The 24,033-nt window shown below is 27.1% G+C and overlaps 1 protein-coding gene across 5 annotated transcripts in view; it reads right to left on the reverse strand.

Moving 5' to 3' along the window:
- LOC135925791 (histone-lysine N-methyltransferase EHMT1-like) overlaps positions 1-23,251 on the reverse strand; it is a 70,705-nt gene extending 47,454 nt beyond the window's left edge. For 3 of the 5 annotated variants that reach the window (XM_065461270.1, XM_065461273.1, XM_065461272.1), the window contains exons 1-14: positions 23,055-23,251; positions 22,986-23,017; positions 22,766-22,942; positions 22,692-22,719; positions 22,623-22,636; positions 16,468-16,581; positions 16,015-16,158; positions 15,762-15,960; positions 15,194-15,398; positions 9,764-10,195; positions 9,366-9,448; positions 8,942-9,060; positions 6,608-6,730; positions 4,881-4,982 (exon numbers count right to left, since the gene is read on the reverse strand). In XM_065461270.1, coding sequence (XP_065317342.1) covers positions 4,881-4,982; positions 6,608-6,730; positions 8,942-9,060; positions 9,366-9,448; positions 9,764-10,195; positions 15,194-15,398; positions 15,762-15,960; positions 16,015-16,158; positions 16,468-16,581; positions 22,623-22,636; positions 22,692-22,719; positions 22,766-22,942; positions 22,986-23,017; positions 23,055-23,196 — 1,914 coding nt within the window. In that variant the 5' untranslated portion in view covers positions 23,197-23,251. Of the gene's footprint in view, positions 1-4,880; positions 4,983-6,607; positions 6,731-8,941; positions 9,061-9,365; positions 9,449-9,763; positions 10,196-15,193; positions 15,399-15,761; positions 15,961-16,014; positions 16,159-16,467; positions 16,582-17,552; positions 18,012-22,622; positions 22,637-22,691; positions 22,720-22,765; positions 22,943-22,985; positions 23,018-23,054 lie in introns of those variants that run through there. The other 2 variants (XM_065461271.1, XM_065461274.1) reach the window with 2 other exon arrangements.
- Between the last annotated feature and the right edge of the window lie 782 nt (positions 23,252-24,033).

The following is a 24,033-nucleotide window of genomic DNA, read 5'->3' on the forward strand; positions in this document are numbered from 1 at the left end:
CTTAAGATTTAAACTATCAAGTCATTTATTAAAGCATAATAATATGGAAACTCTTATTGGATATCTTACTAATGAATACAATATTTATAAAATAAATAATAACAATTAAGCGGAACTTACAAATGAAGCACAAAATAACAAAAAATTGTCCTTTTATGACAAAATTTATCAGGTGAAACCTCATAATAATAACAACTTAGAAATAAGTAAATACGTAGATGAAGCCACAATTTCCAATGATACAAATCCATTAGATTGGTGGAAATTAAATAAAAATAGATATCCAGTATTATCAAAAATTGCCAGAGATTATCTAGCAATTCCGGCCACCTCATCTAGCTCTGAAAGGGCTTTTTCAGAAGGACCGTATGTTATAACAGACCAACGTTGTTAACTAGATGAGCATACTATACAAGCTTGCCTGTGCCTAAAAAGTTGGATGCGCATGCAAGATTCTTCTTAAATACATAAAATTATTTCCTCTTCTTATATTAAAATTATATCATTCTTTTGCATTATATTTTGTATAAATAGACAGTTATGTTACATTTTTAGTTTACTTATTTTGCTATGTTCTTTGTGATAAATAAAATGGTTCAAAATCAATACGTTTATTATTGTTGATACAAAAAATACATGATTAAATCAAAATTTTTTATATTCACATCACCTAATAAATTCCTAGTTTAAAAAAAGAATTTGAATTCAGTAAAATTTTGAGAGTTGGTTCTTAGTCCTGATTTATGGTATCATGATTTTTTTTCCCATGTTTATTTAAAATTAGAAATTAAGGGTTTTATAATCACTATTTCTATTCTTTAAATCAGTAATTTGAATTTAAACCAATACCATTATAAACCAATAGTTACCAATATAAACCAATACCAATAGCAATATCAATACAAGAAATAGAAAATATTGTTTAAACCAATACCAATATTTTAGACCCAATACCAATACCAATACAATATTTTGTTAATATTGGGTTTTTACTATTGGTTCCCAGCCCTACTCGTGAGTCTTTAAACTTATTTTTTTTATTAGTGCAACCATTGAGTGCAACTCTTCAAATCTATAATTTTAAAACTACAAAAACAAAGGTAAAATGTTTTATATTCTCATATATAATATTAATATGATATATTATAGAATTATTAATAATTAATGAAATATTTAGAGATATATAAGGATCATTATATTTTAATCATACTATATAACTGGTATAATAATTTATTGATGTTTATTTAAATAAATATGATTGCAATATTTTATAGATGCCTCGGAAAACTTACAACATCTGGAAACATTTTATTAAAGATACAGCTAATGTAAGGGTATAGATCAATATGCAAATATTGTCAATTGACATATAATTTCCCAAATTCGACAAAGATGTTTCACCTTATCAAAATATGTCAAAGGTATATTAACAGTTTACAATTTAATGAAGTTGATAATAATTCTACTGAAGAGGATATTATAGTATGTAGACCAGATTCCAGTAATCCTATAAAAATACATAAATAAAACCATTCTAAATACTTTTAAAGAAAATACCAATAATTTTAATAATGTATCAGGCATATCTAAAATTAAAAATTGTTTTGACATTGTAATTGAACAAAATCAAACACAACTTGGCAGTACTGCATTAGCTATTTTTATGGCAAATTGCCCTTTTCATTTAGTTGAAAATAAATATTATATCAATTTTTTAAAATTAATGCGCCCAGCCTATAAAATTCCATCTAGATATACAATTAGTAAACATTATTAGATTTTGAATATAGTAAACTGACAAATATTATCAACAAATTCGAAACTTTAAAAAATTTTACTGATGGCTGGACAAACATTCATGGAGAGTCCATCATTAATTTCATAATTATGACTCCAGAATCCATTGACACAAGATCTAGTGCTCACACTGATGATTATATCGCATCTGAGCTGATCAAAGTAATTGAAGAAATTGGTAGTAAAAATTTATCTCACTAGTAACTGATAATGCAAAGAATATGAAAAAGGCCTGGAGTCTTGTTAAGGCAAAATATAATTATATTGAATGCTTTGGATGTGCCGCACATGGCTTGAATCTGCTTATTAAAGATTTATGCCAAATAAGTTTTATTAAAAAGATCTTCATAAAAACCAAACAATTAATTAAATATATAAAATTTAATGGTATTTTATTGGCAACTTTTAAAGAAAGGCAAATATTGAAAGAATATAAATCTTCCTTAAAAATTTCAAGTCCGACAAGATAGGGAGGTTTTGTTATAATGTTGCCAAGTGTTGTGAAAAATAAGGAAGTTTTGCAAGAAATTGCAATTTCAAGTTTATTTATAGACAAACAAAGAAGGTAAATTATATTAGACAAAGAAGGATACTGGGATAAATTAAAGTCTGTACTGACTTTTTTGTAATTTATTTATAACAAAATTATAATTGTAGAATCGGATACAGCGGTATTATCTGAAGTATCAAAAATATTTTGGGATATAAAAAGCATCAATTTTTAATTTTAATGAAAATGATTTGAAAAGTGTTAAGATGCATATTAATAAACAACGAAAGAAATTTTGATGCCGAGAATATCATTATGCAACGAATCTTCTAGATCCTAGATATTATGGTGTGAAATTAATGGACAGTAGCTTTAAGTTTAATAAATATTATTTCAGGCCAAATTAATTGCGATATTGGAAAAATTATGGATAATTTAGCAGAATATCTTTCAAACAAAATTTCTATAAAGGAGCTGGCATATGGGAGAGCTCGATCCATACCAAACCACTCATAAGGTGAAAAGGGTTTTGTGCAAATCAACCCCTTTATCAAGTGACAGTAAGATGTTTTTCGATACCACCTCGCCAGAAAGAGTCTGGTCCGCATTAGGAAATTCATTCCGAGAAATAGAATAAAGAATAAAAGAGTAGAAAAATTAATATCAATCCTGCATAACATACATTTAAAGAATCACACAAATACATCATGTTCAGGAATCAATATCAATTGATAATGATGATATTTCAATTGCATCCCATGAAGATGTTGATGCTATTTCATTAGCATCCCATGAATTTTAAATGTATTTTATAATACATGCTTCTTGTAATTAATAAAGTTATTCAGTAAAAAGATAAAATATTTACAGTTTATTTATGTCTTTATTGTTTAAAATTTTATTTTCCCTTAGTTCCCCAAATTTAATAAAATTATTCAATAAAAAAAATTGAAAGGTTAAGTGTATTTTGTGGTTATTTATTAATTTTCCGTTATTTACCCAATTTCCCCGGGAAATTGACATCTCTAGATATAAGAATTAAGCATTTTAGGTGTGATAATCAAAATTTAAGTGATATCATAAATTTCAGAAGTAAAAGAAGCGGTAATTTAATAACCAAGGTGTGTGGAAAACAGTTACTTTTGTAAAAACAATCAGATATCGGCCTAAAGGAATGGGCTTTGCCCACTTTAAGCATGTGTCTAATATCTTACTAATAATTTCTAGTTATACTTCTTTTTCAGAAAGAAATTGGTCGGTTTAAGATAATATTCATACGAAGAAAAGATATCGATTGAAGACTTCGACAACCAGAAAATTGGTAAGAGTATATCATAACCTAAGATTGATTAAAAATATTAAAGAAAATGATAATATTGAATATAAATCAGAACAAGACTCTGCCATGGAGAGCGACACATTTATAGAATTTAAAAAAATATAATTTAATATTACAATATTCATTTTTTTACTATTATTTATTTATATAAGGTAAATATTGTTTTAAAAAATATTTATTTGAATTTGACCGGACAAATACACAACCCTGTTTTATATTAATTATATCCATTTGTCAACTATAAATAAATTACTATTGCATTCGCGGCAATATCTATGCGATATTGCTTTCGTTATAATGCATTCGCGATAATTTTTTGCGGTAATTTTTCGCGGTAATGGCATAATGCATTCGCGATATTATTTTCGTGGTACTATGTTCGCTCTAAGGCTTTGTCTTCGCTAGCAATTAAAATTCGCATATTTTTGTAAACAATATAAAAAGATATTAGTATCTTCGCAAATATTTGATGCGCATCAATAAAAAAGCATTATTTTATTTTTACAAAATGAGCGTATACGAGCATTGTTAATTGCTTGCGAAGACGTAGCCTAATGCATTAACATAATTTTTTCGCAATAATGCATTAGCGGCTGCATTATTTTTTTTATAAATGCAATCGCGATAATTTTTCGTTGTTATACATTCTCTATAATGCATTCGAGATGAAGTTTTGGCAGTAATGCATTGACGATATTATTTATTCACTTTTAATTTTTATATGTAATATATAAAATTCGCGATTTGAAATATTCGACCAGGCCCGGGTATTTAAAAAGAATTTATGACCAGTCAGGGTATTTTTGAAAAAAATTTTGGCCCAGCCCGGAGAAAAAAATTTTGATAACAAATTAATAGGCTATAAAAGAAGTAAACAATTGATTATATATAGAAAAAAAAAGATTCCCTTATACTGGGTTTCATGATATTATAGTGTGCAGCTTTACCTATTTAGTTTTCATATAAATATATAAAATTGTTGAAAATAGATTATCGATTGAGCAAGTTTGAAAAATTTTGCCCAACTTTTTAAATCGAACTTTCTTTAATTAAAGATATTTTTTTTTAGATATTTCATTCCTATCCTAAAAGAGATTATTTGGGCATATTGAGCGAGACAAACATGATGAAGGTGGTAAAGTAGGAAATAAAAAGAATGGGGCACATCGATGATTTGAGAGAACTGGCCTGCCCCAGATAAATATCAATTATCAGAAAAGGAAAAAATATATAATTTATAAATAAATAAAAAACCTGAACGTTAATTTTGAATTTCTTGGTGGCGTAAAGAATTTTGCAGGCTTCGAGATTACCAAATTTGGCGGCTATATGGAAAGCCGTTAGGCCATCTTCGTCCTTAAAAAATAAATTATTTCTGGTATAAATCCCAATATTCAAGCATCAAAAGTAGCAACTACTGATAGTTTATGAATGAACGGATAAAAAGTAAGTTCTTACTTAAATTAATAGATAAGTCTACCCTCGGTATTTAAAGATCCTATAATATATCTATGTGAGATTTTACCTTTTTTTTATATTTCATCTTAACAATAATGATAACCATTTTTTACATTAATTTTAAAAAAATTCTTCAAACTTGTATTTTTTTATTTCATCATTATTATTCAATTTCATCAATTATTCCATTTCATCATTATTATTTTGTATAACATGTGAGAAGAGATAATGCATATCCCTGAAGTTGTCAAAGTCACCCGCCAGTTGACATGGACCAATAACTATAAAATTATCAAAATTGTGGGAAGTCTCTAGAGCAAAGATTTTCGGTTAAACACCGTAATCGTTCGATAATTACCATAGATATTAAAGATAGGAAGCGGAAGATTTGTCTTTGAAAATTTTATTCAAAATGTTCCTTTGAAAAGATTTTTTAACGAGAAATGCAAGAAAATAAAAAAAGGTTAAAAAATAAAACAAATGGTTGCACCACAGATATTCGAGAGAGAACAGCCCTCGGCACCTGGGTTAGTCAATTACGTTGCCCCACGATCAACACAATTGACAATTTTGGGACAGGAAATAAAAGCATTAACAAATTCCCTAAGTTCACCATGATATCGGTCCTGGGGCCATTTAATTTTTCGCTTGTAAGCTTGCTCGCAATTCCTATTGGAAACCTAATAAAAGGGACCCTTTATCTATATTCAAATGTAAATTTCTCTAAGTAAAGGCATATAGGCTAAACTATTTCGCTCCAGTTTTAGGCCACGGGTACTAAAAGGAAAACAGCAGACCCTAGCACCTGGGATAGAAGGTTAGGTTAAGAGTGGAGTAGAACAGACCCTACCTCTTGGTCGATAGTTCAATTGGCTTGTATTATTTTCTTTTTTACTCCCTTTTAGATTTTAATATGTAATCCAAGAAAAAATAGTTTTTATTTCTGTTTTTCTGCTAAGGTTTTAATAACCTCAACATTATTATTATCGTAAGTAGTTCATGTAATTATTAAGCCTTGTGGGTTTTTATTATTATTTGTTACGGTTGTTACCATTAGATAATTATTTTATTGCAATAATATTATGCAAATAATCGCATTTGATAATATGTAAATTAAATTGGTTTATATTTTATACTACTTGATAGATTGGATTTTTTTTCATATATAGAGAAATATGTTACATGAAAACAACAATTTTGTTCAATAAGATAAAAGATTATTTTGATTAATTCCTTCTTATAAAGACTTAACAATTTCCTTTTAACATAAATATTATTTCAAAAAAATTCAATAAAAATGGTATTCTGTATAATTTTTCCATTTCATATTCTTCAAAAATATATAATACAATATAATAATGAAAATATAACATTAATTTTTCGGCTCTCACTTTTTATTTAATCTCTAAGCATTTCATGTTTTAACTCTTTATAGAGAAAAAATATATATTATGTAAACATTTACGAGGAATAAGAAAAAGTATTACTCATTTATAACAAAAATTTAAGTGTAGAATGTATACCTGATCTTTGATACAAGCGCCGGCCTTAATCAAATATTCGATCTGTTTCACGTAATTATTGGAAGCTGCCATCATTAGTGGCGTGCATAAATAATCATTTTTCGCGTTTAGATCAGCTCCTGTCTACATTAAAATAACCACACAAAATTATTATAACCCTTTGGACAGCAAATAAATATTTTATTTTAGGGGAGACCGGGGTACGTTGTGTACAGTGGAACATTAGGTCACTCCAATTATAATTTAAGCTATTATTTTATAAGACTGGAAATTTGAGCCTAACATAGATAAATACGTCATATATAATTGGCTAGTATTTTAATTTTTACAGAAGAAAATGTTTTTAGCATACCAAAAGTGATAAAAAATAATTGTAAACCTTATCGTTTATACTTTTAAAATCTTAATAAATAAATTTTAGGAAAATTTACCCTATTTTTCAATCTGACAAACTATCAGAAACATGAATTTATATGATTTTGAATATTTATGAAGTTAGTGAGTTCGGTCATAGTTGGTTATAGTATAGTTGAAACACACCATTTTTGCTAATTTTATCATTCACTGTTATGCGAAATTACATTAAAAAGATAGGAACATCTTCAGTAGAGAAGATAAGAAAACCCCTTAAATTTGTATACGAAAACCTCAGTCAGAGAGTTATCATTACTTACAGCTGGATTATTTATATTATTAAATATATTTTTTTAGGCATTCCAAAATTAAACATAGCAAGGTAAATATCAAAAAAGAAGAAAGAGGGAAATAATATGTTACCTACAATGGGATATTCACATCATAAATATGTTTTCAATAAAGTGGAGGAAGATAATATTGCTAATTACATATTACATCTAAAAAAATTTATAGACTGACCAAAAAAAAGGTAAACAAGATCAGCTAATTACTAGATTTCAATTTAATATTTTATATGTAATGATTAAGGCAAACTTATATTCCAGTCCTTTATAGATTTAATGAAATTTAATTCTTATCCTGGGATTTCTCAGCTTTTAAAATAATATCATATATATACAATACTAAATTAATAATAATTAGGATTTTTATTTTATATTTAAAAATTATTAACTTGTTTATATATAGATTCTTATTGTGATAATCTCATCATTTAAAATAATATCATTATTCACAATACTAAATTAATAATAAAATGTTCATTTCAAACTTAAAAAATAAAAATTATTAACTTGTTTATAGATTTTCATTAAAATAATCCTATTTCTCGCCATTTAAAATATAAATTAATATTCAATATATAAATTTAATAATAATTAAAATATTCACTTCATACTTAAACATTTTTATTGTGATATTAAAAATCTCTCCTCATTTAAATTATTGTCATTATTTATAAGCTAAATTTATAATAATATATTTCATAAGAAAGATACAATTAACTTGTTTATAGAATTATTATTATTTATATTAAGGGATATAGAACATTATAATATCATATTTTAGAATATAAAACAGTATAATATCCTTAATAAAAATTTATATTATTAAGCTTATAAAGGACTGTAATATAGTTTCACCTTAATCAGGCATATATAATATTAAATTAAAATCTATTATATTTCGATCTTATCCTTTATATTTTTTTAAATGAAAATATTTGTATTATATATCACAAAAAACATTAAAAGAATTAGGGTTGTAATGGGTACATGGGTGCCAAATTAGATAATTTTTTTAAGAGCAAATGTAATTAAATATTTATCTTTTACAAAACTTTTTTGACCAAAATAAATTTCCTAAATTTTGCGAAAATATTTTTTATAAAGTTATTTACCATAAATTATAATATTATCAATAAAAATAGTGTTATAGTCACCAGTCTTATTGGAATACTGATTAAATATTTTTAATTTATTTAGACCTCTATTTCATGAGTGTCCCAACTATCACATACGTGTGTCCCAACGTACACAGAGTCTGTTATGGTTGGTGCAAAAAAATATTTCAATTCAATTTTCGAAAAAAATAGTCTTTATAAAATATATATTAATTATTTCAAATAGCCTATACTGATTCAGAAAATGTTTTACTTATTCAGATTAGACAAATATTATTGAAATTATAGGTTTGAACGAAAAGCGCCCCAACCATCCCCGGTTTCCCCTACTTTATTCGAATTTTGGTTGTAATTTTAAAAAAATTCAACGAAAGAACCTTAACAAGCAACTTATAATAAAATTTATTTATTATACATAAAAAAACTATAAGAATATTAATTTTAAAAAAGGAATACGTAATTAGAAAAAGAAGAAAGGGGAAGAGAAAAAAAATTGATTGTTTAAAAATATATTAGACCTGAACTAATAGGTGCAAAATTATCAAATTTCCGGAAATACAAGAAGCATGCAATGCGTTTTCCCCTTGCCTTCCATTTTCCGGGTCTATGTGCCTGAGATTTGGGTTACTTCCTTTATCTTACATATATAATATTTAATTGTTATAGAAAAATGAGCGGGGGCATAAGTACTCCAATAGAGAGCTGATGGAGAAGTTGTTTTGCCTTCGATTACATATTTTAAGTAAAATCTCCAAAAGTGACGATCCAAAAATTAACAACATTTTTTTTTATAAAATTTTTAAAAATTTTATAAAAAAAATGAAAACTATTTTAATTTTTAGTTCTTATAATTTAGGCGTGCCAAAGAGTATTTATTTTAGAGGTATACTTAATTAAATAAAAAAATTAAATGTATTTATAATATTTTTTGTGCGTACATACATAGAAATTTAATAACGGCTTCGACGTCCGCTTCTATACAAGCTTGGTACAAGTCTTTTTGTTTTACGCTGATAGTTTGAGGACTAGGTGCCATTGTTTATTTATTTTTGTATTTAAAATGATCTTCTATTATTATGGTTTATATTTGAGTTATAAGAGTCAATTATAATGGCTTTCTTCTATCTGAATTATACTGATTTTCCCTTAATTATTAAACAACTCTCTATTATTTTTTCTTTTATTCTTCTCTAATTTATTTATTCATTCTCTTCCTGATTCTTTTTGGTTTCTATATGATCATCATATATTCCGAAATCTTCTGAGAAAATATCAAAAATAATAATAAACGGGATGTAAAAAAAATTTATAAGAAAGAAAAAAATAATAAAACACCAAACTTGATATCGGTTTGTGCCAGTTTGTTAACAATAAGCAACAAATTCTCTAGATAAAGAGATTCATTAGCATCATTCCCATCACCGTCTTGTTTAACGTCTGTACTTACCGTAACGCTATTTGTTACCCTTTTCCTAGATTTAGATTTGCATTTGGATGCGCTTGCCATTTTAATACCCGCATTCCATTTTAAACAGTTATTCGAAATAGCGGCCCTTAAGTAGCTTATTATTTTATCTGGGGAAGGTATGGAAGGGGTCATATAGTCTTCGCAATCATTATTGTGGTGCTCTTCATTGGGTGGGTGATTATTGTTGAAGGTCTGAAGAAAATTGGGGTGATTCGTTTCAGTATTATCTTCTGTACTGTACCCGTTATTATGTTCTGAATGCGGCTGTGAGTATTTAGAGGAGCTCCTAGATATCCTGGCTCTTCTACGTAATATTCGATTCGAAAAAGGATCAATAAAAAAGATATCCGATAAAATTATGGCTGAAAATTGAAAATTGGCTGAAATAAATAGTACTTTATAGTAGAGAATCACGGTACTTCCAATTCCCAGTATTTTAATAATTGGCCAATATAATGTATAACAAATATTTATCTAAATGAAAACTTCCCTTTGATGAATTTTACTTTTTAAATTTAAAGGTATTGTAAAAGTGTATGTAAATGATCAATTTAATTTGCATAGGCGTATCCAGGATTTTCGTAAGGGGGAAGGGAAGACTTCTGAGAAGCTTTTTTCGACATAAATTTTATTGGATCGTTTTAAACCCCATCCTTGAAGGTCTTTGGCAGCAATTGGAAAAAAAAATTTGTTTTACACAATTTTTGGCATATTGTACTTTGGAAAGAGGGGTTGAAAGAGTGTGAGGGAATTTTTTATAAACTCAAAATGATATTTATGAAAACTATCAAATTTTGCTAAAGGGGATTTTCTATTTTCACCCCCACCCCCCAACTTTCAACAATGTTAATTTCATTTCAAAATAATAATAATCTTTAAGAAAATGTTTTCACTGACAAGCGTCAAAAAATTAGATATACAAATAGGATAAGTCCTATTCTGAAATATCATAACAAAATATTGAGGCATTAAATATAATATTAGATATATCGGAATCAGCAGAAAAGTCTAAAATTATGCCTTTACTTTATAGGGGTCATGAAAATAAGTAGTTCGCCATCATCGGCCATTTTTTATTTACCGAGACTCGGGGTGTACCAAACTGCTATATCGGAATGAACTCTTATAATTTTCTGAAACAATGCTAAAAATATCGTACTAAATATATATTTCTGAACCAGTATAAAATAAATTGTAATTAAAGTCCATAAGTTTGATAAGTATGACTTTTCCTTGGGAGATTTTAAGCGGTGATTTAAATTTCGCAGCTGATATTAGAGGTCTACATTGGCCAGGTTTTTCGCCCACCCATACTTTAAATTGACATGATAGGGTTTTTAAAATATTTTCAACATTGGGTGGGTGGCTTGCGTGTTAAAAATTTTTTTAACGTAATGGGCGGGCGTGGGCGAGTAAATTTTTGATATTTTTCAGGCGAAATAAGCAGAACAGACTTCAATTTATTAAAAATAATAGTTTTATTTCATAATATTGCATATTATATACGTTTAATTAAAAATACATTTAAATAAATAAATAAAGAGCCAAACCAGCCATTAAAATACTCTTTAACACTAGGCGGTAGGGCGGGTTAAGCAAAATTTATAGATAAATGGGCGGGCGTTTAAAAAAATTATAAGTGAGCAGATAAGCGGGTTAAATAAATAAAACAACGAGTGGGCGGGCTTTTTGGCTAAAACCCGCCAATTGCAAACCTTTAGTTGATATATCCTTTCACATTAAATGTTGATAAGTTTGTTTTTTTTAAAACTTAATATTTGATTTTTTGTTGCTGAATATATTTAATTCTAAAAATTAAAATCAGGGTTATCTAGCTAATCAATTGCCATTTCAAATATAGTTAATTTACCAAAGGGCGGATAAAAAAATTTGAAAATATGGGCGGGCGGGTGGGTAGGTAGGAGGGTTAAGAAATTTAAACAATGGGCGGGCGGGTTAAAGAAATTTTAAATTTTTGTTCAAAAACAAACTAAAGAAAAATCATAATAAATTAAATGATCAATAATAATATTTCTTTTTTTATAATACCAATCGTTTTTTTAAGTGAAGAGCACTTTACTAGTTTTTCTACATCTTTATCTAATTGTTTCCAACATATATAATGTCTCGTAATGGATTTCATTGATGTAATACCCGGATGTCCCGTATGCAATATATGTAAACTCTTTTTTGAAGTGAGTACGAAATGATTAATCTGCCATTTCAAAATAAAATACCGTCATCATTTTCTATTTCATCTATTCTTGTTCTAAAAGCTTGTAATTCTGGTGCTTGATTTTGTATATTTTTACCATTTATAAATATTTTTACTTTCTTAAAATTGGATCTTTTGCGGTTTCCTCTCTAAGTTCTTTTCTTTCTAGAGTTAATGTGTCATAAGTAAGATTTCTTATATATTTCACTGTTTTATTTTCGCTTGTTATTCTATCATCATTTTTCTCTATTGGGTTTCGCGATAAAGCATCTGCAGTTATATTATTAGCGCCATTCTTGTACATTATATCATAATCATTGCAGATAATTTATAAGCCCAAAGTAATAATCTTTGGTTTGTTAATGAGCTTAAATCTCTGCTATTACCAGGTTTGTGGTGTTTTCGTATTTTAAATTTTGGTCCATACAAATAGTTATGAAATTTTTCTGCGCCGTTTATTATTGCTTTTGCTCTGTCTATTGTAGAATAACTCTTTTCAGCGTCTTGTAAAATTCTTGAGGTGTAAGCTATTGGAAATTCGTTATCATTATCATATTTTTGCATACAGCTTCAAATCCTTGGTTAGATGCATTTGTTTCTAATATTAACTCGAGGTCCGGTTTGTAACTCTATACTTTTTATTCTGTTACTATTCCGAATATCATGAAAACGATTACAAAAATAGCATGGTATTTTATTTTGGAATGGCAGATTAATCATTCCGTACTCACTTCAAAAAAGTTGCATACCGGATCTCACTTGAGGAAGAGGATATATTTCAAACGGATATCCTACTTTGGTGGAAACGACAAGAAAGAGATTTGCCAAGGTTATCAAGATTAGCAAGAAAGAGATTTGCCAAAGCTATCAAGATTAGCAAGAAAGAGTTGCCAAAGCTATCAAGATTAGCAAGAAAGAGATTTGCCAAAGCTATCAAGATTAGCAAGAAAAATATTGGCAATTCCTGCAACTAGTGCTTCTTCTGATATCAATTTTATATTTATATTTTTTTCATAAATATTTTATTTGATCAAATAAATTGTCCATAATTTTAATTGATTATTTTTTTTATTAAATTTATTTACTAAATTATAAACTTTTTGTAAGGTGTAATGCTGAAATATTTTTATTAAATACTTAAAAAATTGAAAGAACGGCCATAATTAAATTTCATAAGCGAGCTTGGGTTAAAAAAATTTTATAAATAATGGGCGGGCGGGTAAAAATTTTTAGACTAATAGGCGGGCGGGCGTGTAAGGAACTTTAGACAAATGGGTGGGGTTGCAGAACTCTAGATCAAATACTCTAAAATGTTATTTTTTATATTTTTGCTTAAATATATATCATAATTATTATGTATTTTTTTAAATATCTGTTTATCATAATTTTATATTATATATCGTTTCATAATAATTAATTGTTAATATGTATATTTTAAATATTTAAATGCATAATAATTATAATATAATATCAAAAATTTTGATTAATTTATCTTGGAATTTTTGGAAAATAATAAAAAATTTTCATAAATAATATTTTGCAATGTGATTTATCCAAAAATATGTTTTTTAAAAATTAATATATCGAAGTCGATTCTATTTTTTAAAATTTATTTATTTTTAAGATAAATTTTTGAAAATATAGAAGTGAAGGTTACAGATATTTTACATAAAGCTTCCCATTTATAACTATTGTCTCAGATAAGTGGAGCAATACCCAAAGAAAGCATTATAAATTATATGGCAATGACACAGGTTCCTGTATTTTATAAGTTTTTTAAATACCATGAAAAATCGCCATAAGGAAGATTATATTCCCCAGCAATAAATATAATCGAAGAATTAAATCTTAAAAAAGTGTATTCTTTGGTTAAGGATAATGCGGCTAATATGAAAGCTGCTTATCGACCTATGACCATATTCAATTTTTTAAAATTAACATATACCAAGTGCAGTATTTTCTCTGCAATAAATATAAATTTAAAAATGAGCTTTAAAAGCGTTCTTCATTAAGGAATTTTTTGTGAGATGAAGAACAATTCTGGATGAAAAATTTAAAGATTTTAAATATACTTAAACTACTAAGTCATTGTTGATAATTTAATAAAAAATGAGATATTCTCTTTAGAACAACATAATCGTGCTAAATCCCAATATTTTCTCCATTAGAAGAAGAAAAATTATAAATAAGTTTGAAATAAATAAAAATGATCTAAATACAACTTGTCATAATGCTGCCTACTTAAAGTTCTTCAATATTATGGACGGCACCTTACCAATAATGAATTCGAAAGCTTGTGATATGATAAAAAAACTAAGAATTCTGCAAAATGGTGATAATCACGTCATCTTAGGTGATATAAAAAAAATTCGCTGTAAATGCGGTATATTTGATAAACAAAATAAGTGGAAGAAAATCAATAACCATTAATCAGATTTCGGCATCAAGCTAGTTAAAGGGATTTTGTACACTTTGCCCTTTAGGGAAAGTAGCAAATATCTTATTATCCTTTCAAGTTCAACTTTTGCAGAAAAAAATTGGTCCGCTCGAATAATATTCACACAAAGAGCAGAAATCAATTGAAAACTTTGACTAGGAAAATTAGTTAACGTTTATCATAATTTACGAATTAAAAACATTTTAAAAAATGATTATTCCATTTTAAAATTGGGGGAGATTTTCAGTTGTGGGAGTTTTGCGGGAGAGAGATCGTTGTGTGTTGTGTGTTGACTAAAAAATTGAGAGAGGCTCTCGCTGATGGGGGGAGACCTGGCCATGCAATTCCATTATGATGACAAATGGACACTATGTTTTTGAAAAATTCACTTGTTTAAAAAGGGACAATGTGTGACTAAAAAGGCGACAATAAATTACAAAATTTCAAAACCTGAAAAAAACTTTATATTTTTTTCTAAAACCTTTTTTAATTTTAAACTACTGAACCATATCCAAACCGTAACCTTTATAAATAACGGTTCGGGTCCCTGTTTACCGAAGCTTGGCATATAAAAACTAAATGAATGTTAAATAAACGGTTCAAAGCATAAAATAAGAATTGAAAACATAATAACTTTAAAATTATTTTACTTGGGCACTGGTAACAAATGTTCGATTTTGACCATATTTACGGGCAACTTTATGGTTATCTTTGAAGCTATCAGGCTTAGTAACTTCCAACAATGAGGGCAATGAATTTGATCATTATTTTCTTGAACTTTTTCGCCTTTATCTTCTTTTTGATTATTATTCGAGCCATTGCTGTTTGAATCGCTTTTAGTAGCTTTGCGAGAGACTAGAATTCATTTTTTTTTAAATTTAATTTAATGTTTGCAATTATTTCTCTCTTGTTTTCTTTTCCTTTATTTATTAACAATGATTTTAAGTCATTTAATTCATCAATATAATATAACTATAAAGTGACGCCTGTACAGATTTATATATAAACAGTTAAAGTATTAAATTTTTACTGGTTTTTCTTATGCATATTTTTTATAAATATCGATAACCATTAATGTATTGTACATTGATACATTTACTTTAAAAAAAATGATTACAATTATGGTAACCTAACCATAAAATATATCTCCAAAAATTTAAATTTCAAAATTGAAGATTTACTATAAAAAAAATGAAATCTCGAAATATATTCATTTACCTTGTGTGCTTAAGTCTCCTAAATTTTCATTTGATCGTTCGATATCATCCTGGAATTTAGTTTGGGAGTAAACAGTAGCGCAATAGACGTGGGAGAGGTGCAAAATTCTCTTTTCTTTCAATTTTTTTTCGTCACTTAGTTCGTTAATATCTATCAAAGGAGCCATAGGGATATTGTTGAAGCAAACCAAAAATTCGCCCTATACAGAGTATACATTCAGATTATATTTAATTTTTTTTAAAAAATTATTTACCTGAGTGCAAAAAACTCCACAAATTGGACAACAATGATGGTGTTTAAGTCTTTTCTTATGAACTTGACACATGTAGGAAAACATTATTTTTGGGGCCGGACGACACATTTCAATGAGGTTTACGGGATTTAAGCATCCCACAAGCTTTTATAATAAAATGAACGTGTCTTTATGTATTATATATTTATATATATACTGATAACAATATTAATAATTTATTATGTTCAAATCTTAATAAAACCTATATATGTATATTGATAATGTTTCATATAGCCAAATAAAGATTTATTTACTAAATAATTTTTTAAAAATATGAAAATATATATTTATTTTAAAAATGTGTTTCTTAGGTTCCAATTTTTTTAGTTCTAGTGTTTTAATAGTTTTTTTACCTATAAAAATTCAAATATTATAATAATTTTTAACCTGGTGTAATAATTTCAATAATTTTACTTTGTCATCCACACTATCTTTGGCTTGGCAGAGATTCGGTTTTTTAAAATAAGGATTTTTAATGGCAGGAAAAGTACAGGTACATAGAGGGGCTAATAATTCTTTCTCTGATACCTTTATTATTAGATAAGATATATAATGATTCCAAAAAAATTGCAGAAATCAGCTTATTTTTTATTATATCCCTGCAAGTAAAAAATGGGTTCCAGCTTATTAATAGATTTTAAAAATTGGGTCTACTTCCAAAAAATTGAACAAATTTGTCTCTTTTTTGTTAAATGTTTTCAATCCAGAACCGGTATCATATTTTCTATATTTAGATCCAACCGATTTAATTAAACTGTTCTTTTTTCAAAAATATATTAAGGTATTTATTTTTAAAAGTGAAAATATAAAAGAAAAAGTAATTTTTTATATTTGTTTAAAATTTAATGTGGAATTAATAAGCAAAGTACGTATCATTACAACAAAGAAATACAATTTTCATATTTTTTAAGTAATTTAAACTGTCGATTACTAATTTGTTGAAGATAACCCGGCCTAACATAAAATCTAAGGCATCGTATGTCCTGAATCCGGAAGGCGTCTTTCTACTTCTTTCCAAAACCCCCTTTCTAACTTTTCTAGTCACATAACACTACTACCCGTTCAATAACACCTACATACCTATCTCATCATATACATTTATTCCCCTACCACCTGCCACTCGTGTCATTATCAACATCCTAAAATCTGAAACTCCCCTTATCCCTAAAATTAATAAAGGTTCTAGAGTACAAGTAGCCAAAGTCCTTTCCACCTGTCCTCTTATTAAATAACTTTTCCTCTCTTGATTATTGGCTCAAACTTTTTCCATTTTCCTTCACCACCCTCCAATCTCCATACCCAGAAATCCAGATATCTTTAACCCAACAAATCAAAGAGGCAACCTTACATCCCCTCACCCTTATAACTACTGCAACCCCTCATAAAAACCAAGCTTTTTAGCCTCCAATTAAAGGCCAAGATAATTTCTAACAATATAAATATTAAATATCGCTCCTGCTATTCTTTGCCATATTATCTCAAATTCAACAATTATTTACTTTCATCATAAGATGGGATCCAACAAGGCGATCCTTTGGTTCGCTACTTTTCTGCATAGGCATTAACGAAATGGTCAAAAATATTAGCGCCTATTGTAATCTTCCATTGCACACCTGGTACATCTATGATGGAATAATCTGTGGCTCCCCTAAAAAGTCGTAAAGAAACTAGTCATCATTAAAACACACTCCTAAACAATTGGACTTTCACTTAACGAAAAGAAACCTTAGACCTGCAAAATATCCCATTCATCCTTAACTTCCACATAACAGAACTCTCGTCCCATACTCATCTTGGCTCCCCAGTTGGTGGTTTAAAATCCATCAATCACTTCTTCATAACTAATCCTTCATCTAGCCTACTTCATTTTAAAACATCTCCAAGCATCACCCTCCTCATCAAGCTTCTATCTTCTCAAAACTTTTATTATATTCCGAAAATTCTTCGTCATTCGATCTTCCTCAATTTTCAAATTTCCTGATTCATTAAAATAATCTGAAACTTGTGTAAATCTCCCATTGAAAATATCCTTACTTTCCGATTTAATCATAACTCAATGTAAACTTCAAAAATGCCAGCTTACCTTCTCTCTAACCCATTCTATCAATGGATTCGTCGATTTCCGGTTATAGTTTCTGGTAACCATACACTCCACCAACCGATTTGCTGGCTGATGAGCTATGATTTGCTATTGGATTACGGCTCAACTGAGAGATTGTTATGTCAAAGTCGTTTTCCATAGCCCACCAAATGTAACATCATTTTGTGCTCTTAAATCTGCAGGTATTCCCTCTATACTAGAACCAACTAGCATATTTAGAACCGATGGAAAATAACCTGAATGTCCTTAATTTCTTGTTAAGGGGTTTAGTTTCTGGTTTAGGACTTCAACTGTATTGATCCAAATGTACCATCCAACCACAACATCGATGCTCTGGCCCTTGCAGAAACCTTAAAAATCACCAAATACATCTCTCAAAACTTCTTACTCGTTCACACCAATTGTCTGTTTTCTAACTCATTCACACCAATTGTCTGCTCTATTCTTACCATTTTTGGCAGCAATGCTTAATACTTTGGGATTAGGGAGATGGATTCGTGAAAAGATTGATCAGCCTAAGGAATCTCTTTTTTTACAACAAAAGCTTGCTACCACAAATAGGTTCAAACTAGAGATCTGCAAAAGTAGGCCGGACCCATTATTTTTAAAAAAATCGGGTTTGGACTGGGTCAGGCCTAATATTTTTTAAAAAAATTTGGGCCGGGTCGAATCGGGCCTTGAAAATTTTTTTAATCTAAATTTATCAATTTTATATTGAATTTTTTATGTAAAATAAAAATATTTGATTTTATTCATAGAAACTAGATGACATATAACATATGTCTTTTATTTTGAATAATTATAAAAATTAATATCTATATTTAAATAAATTCGGGCCGGGTAGGACCAGTAAATTTTTTTTTTAAATTTCAAGTTCGGGCTTGGCCGGCAAAACTTTTTTAAAAAAAATTAGGGGCTCGGGCCAGGCCGGCAAACTTTTGTAAGAAAAATTTTGAGCCGGGCCGGATTCAAAAAATTAGGCCCAATGCAGATCACTAGTTACAACCATATTTCTTCCATCAACTGATCGTCCATGCCTCCTTATAATTTCTTTCTTCCATTCAATCACCTGAACCTGAACTGAATCTCTAAAAACGTCTATAAACCGTGTTGAACCACTTGATATTTTAAATCTTTTAAAGATGATTAATAATCAATTATGGCTAAAAAGTATCAGTAATTATTATTATATTTTTTCTATATCACTATTTCACAGTGCTAGCTACCCAATGCAAATAGAAGAGTTCTAAGCGTAAAATTCATTATCTCTCCTTACAGATATAATTTGACAAAAAAGAATCATGTATTTTAGTTGCATATGGCTAAATATTATTAGAGAACAGTGATAAATTTTAAAAAATCCTTTTATTACATATCCTAATACCCTTGATTGCTGTCTGAATTGGTTATATTGAAACCAAACCAATATATTATTTTTACTGAGCCTAAATCTTTATTTGAAGCTAAACCTGAACCAATAATTCTTACTGTGGATACTTGCTATTAGGAGTTTTCCCACATAATTTTTATTGGAAATCATTAGGTCCAATTATTATAAGCCTTTGGCTGTTACATTTTTATAAAAATAATAATGGTTTTCATTTTTTTATATAAAATATGTTTTTTCTAAAATATTGGATTATAGTCAATATTTTAAAAAATTATTAACTTTTGCTTATTTTTTTAAAAATTATGTTTATAGTGATTAGGCCTATTCAAAAATAATTCGAATATTGAATACGAATAATAAATTATTTGTTTTATCTGAATACGAATAATCATTTATTCGATTCGAATAAAACGAATTATACGTAATATTTAATAAATTGTTTAATAAATCTAACATTTGTCATTTCTATTCGTTGACCTGCCAATCTGACAGGTGATGTGTTTGTGTTTTTAAAAATTCTAGCACAAATTTAAAAATTTCTAGTGAAAATTTAAATTTTTATTTGCCATATTTTTTGCATCTCACGAAAAATTTATTTTTTGAATCTCATAATAAATTGTATTAAAAATTACATAAACCAGAGATATATAAAAATATATTACATCTCTACAATAATTATTGTTAGCTAGCCTAGTTAGAGGAGAATTCTTCTGATGAAATTATGCTTGATGTTGAAGATGAGAAATTTCCTCACAAAAGAGAGCAATCATATGGGATCAATAACAAATCCTTAAAGACGGTGAAAAGGCTGCTTGCAATCATTGCAAGAGTATTATAAAATGTAAAGGCAAAACAACATATCCTCTTATTAATCATTATTATAGGTTTCATTCACACCTTAGTAAAAAAAAATAATAAAATTGACATTTTTTTAAAGTCTACACCAAATTCTTCAAAAAAAAATTAATTTTAAGAATAATTTATTAAAATAATTGATAAATAATAATATACTTTTAAAATTATTAATTCAAATGATTTTAAAAATTTTATAAGTGATCTTGATTGTTTTGTAAAATCAATATGCTCCAATACTCTTTTAAATTGCACATGTATAATATATTTGCAGAAAAAGAACAGTTGGTAAAGGAAAAATATATAAAAATAAAAGTCAAATTAATTTTTCATCTGACATTTGGACTAGCAACTCAGGTTCCTTTTTTAGGGCTAACAGCCCATTTTATTGATGATAATTTTAAAATAAATAAGATAATTTTGGATGTCAGTCCATTAAATGAAACATATTCAGGTGAAAATATATTTAAAGCCTTTGTTAAAATAATTAAAAATTATAATTTAGAGAATAAAATTTTTTATATAACTTTAGATAATGCAACTAATAATAAAACATTTATTGATACATTTTCTTTAAAATATCCATTAATAAAAATAGGGCACATCCGATGCTTTGCCCATGTAATTAATTCAATATCCAAAGAAATTTTAAAAATTTTAGATCCTTTAATTCTAAAACTAAGAAACATTATTAGAATGATTCGTATGTGGTGGAAGGCAAATGCATATCAGATCCCCATACTCTCAAAAATGGCAAGGGATTATCTATCTATACAAGGAATATCATCCGCTTGTGAAAGGCTTTTCTCAGTTGGAACTAATTTATTGTCAAAAAACCGCATGTCATATAAGGAAGAAAATAAAAGAAAAACTCTTTGCCTTAAAAATTGGCTTAAATTATAAATTAAATTAATAATATATTTTAATTTTTTTTATAACTTGATTATATATTTTTATTATCAGATTATTGATTACATATTATTATAATTTTTTCTGTTTAAAATCAAATTTGTAATAAAAAAATTTGTCAATATATTTGAGTATGATTTACTTTATTAAAAAAATTAATTTGAATTATTTGAATAATTCGAATTGAATACAAATAGTAGATTTTATTATTTGTACAAAATATGAATAATGCACTATTCGATTCGAATTCATTTTTGAATAGGCCTAATAGTGATATATTGTATACTGGGAATGGGGGGGGGGGGGGGGGGGGGATTTTTATTAACTTAAAATGATATTAACAAGAACCGGAAAATTTTTTAGGGCCTGGTTATACCTATGTATTAAATGATATTAATGGGAAATAAATAAAATATATAAGTAAATGGATGTTATGGTGCATTGTGGGTGATTAGGCATATGTTTGTATTTTTTAAGGTCAGATAATCATACCATTTTTTGGCCTTGTCCTATACTTCTCTGATTAATTGAAGTGTTAAATAATATATATAAATTCAACAGAGTTGTTAAAGTATCTAGATATAAAAATGTAGTATCTGTATCTAGATAGATTTTTTAGAAAGGTATCTGTATCTAGATATTTTTTTAGAGGTATCTGTATATGTTTTTCGATACTTTTTAAGATACATGTTATATACCCCTTTTTTTATTATAAATAAAAATATTTGACTGTAAAATTTATTTTATTTCATATGAGCTTATAATATAAATAAATATATATATATTATATATTAATATTTATTAATACTATAATAAAGAATTATATATACATAAAATATTAAAACTTATATATAAAAAATATATATAAATATTCATTAATTTAAATATTATGTCCGAGTTTATCAATAAACCATACAAATTTTAATATTACAATATGGAAATGGTAAATTTTATTTTATAACTAAATTTTTAAGTTTATATATTTATTTAGATCTATATCGATGAAAAAGAGGAAGCAACAACAAGTTCTATTGCTTTACCATGACCTTTTCACAATATAATATTAATTTAGGTTTATGCAAACCTATAAGAGCATAATAAAAAATTGTATCTGTATACAGATACATTTAATTAAAAATTGTATCTGTATCTTGATAACTTTTTAGACGCTGTATCTGTATCTAGATAACTTTTGAGACTATGTATCTGTATCTAGATCCATTTAAAAAGTATCTTTTAACAACTCTGAAATTCAATAATAATTGATTTAAAATATAATAACATGCAACATAACAATTTTATTAAATTAAATATTACTTGAAATTTGTCATCTTTTTCAGTTTTAAAAATGGAATTAAAATTTTATATATTAATAATATAGCTTACATTTTTGTTCATTGGTATTATGTCCATCCTAAGCAATATTATATAAACATTTTTATATGGAAAATTATAATAACTTTATCATTGATATTATCAATTCCATTAGATAATCTTGAAAACAAATTATCTTCATTTGAATTTATTTTATGTAAAGTATTATAAATTTCATCTTCTTTATAGTCAGGTTTTGGTTTTCCAACTAATCTATGATTGTGTTCAATATTTACATCATTAATTTGTATTTCTGTATCTTTCTATAAGGCAAATTTTTATAAGTTAGAAATAAAACATGCCTACTTTATTTTGATTCAAAATCTTTTCTTCAGAGGCTTAAAATAAAATTAATATTGAATAATAATTAAAAACCAGCTAAAGAAGCTGCCTTCCTTTCTTCGATAACTGCTAATGCGTGTCTCAGACTATCAACAATCCCAGATGAGTTTTTAAATGAATTGACAGACATACGCGCTCTTTCCCCTGCATTGCTATTTGTATCTGGGGATGGCATTTCTTAAAATTGGATAAGGAACATATGTTAAAGAATATGTTATAATTAAGTTAAATTACGCCAATCAAGTAATCTATGACAGCTATAAAATGAACACATATGGAATGGCTATTACCTTCAAACACTATTAATATAAATAAATTATGCCTTCATTTCATAAAAATATAAGGAAACGTGAAGTTTATTAGTAGCGAAGTAATTGAGTGAGCTACTTTAGAAAGAAGTAGCGAACACGGAATTGCGCTCTTTTTTATAGTTAAGTAGCACATTACTTTGCTACTCTAAAATTTTATATAATAAATATATACTAAAATTATAATCTTTAATTAAAATTTATATTTAAAAAAGCCTTTATAAATCTAATTCATCAAGTTATTTTAAATATAAAATGTCGCAAAAAGAGATATAGATGAAAGATAATTTTGGGACAGATAATTACTACAAAACTTTATTAAATTGATATTATGAATTTAACTTTTCTTAATTTTGAAAAATATTTTGAATTTAAATAATATATATATGATTTAATATTAGTGGATAAAATAGCACAGTAAAATATCGTTCACTATATTAGCAGCTTCAACTTAAAAAAAGATATTAAGATATTATTTATAATTTTGATAAAGGTGTTCAAAAAGTAACTTATAAAGTTATAATAATTTTATAATTAAAATCGATAAGTCCGTTTCTTTGGTGAATAATCCTTTATTTGTCAATTTGATCTAATTCATTCAGATGCGTACCAATGGAGGAGGGGAGAAATTCCCCTGTTTTCATAAATATAATTTTCTAATAAAAATACTTCTCCCCCCCCCCTCCACTAGTTTGCAATATCAA

This window comes from Gordionus sp. m RMFG-2023, chromosome 3 (genome assembly GCF_954871325.1).
Source record: "Gordionus sp. m RMFG-2023 chromosome 3, tfGorSpeb1-WG-v2, whole genome shotgun sequence".
In the NCBI taxonomy this organism is placed as follows: domain Eukaryota; kingdom Metazoa; phylum Nematomorpha; class Gordioida; order Chordodea; family Parachordodidae; genus Gordionus; species Gordionus sp. m RMFG-2023.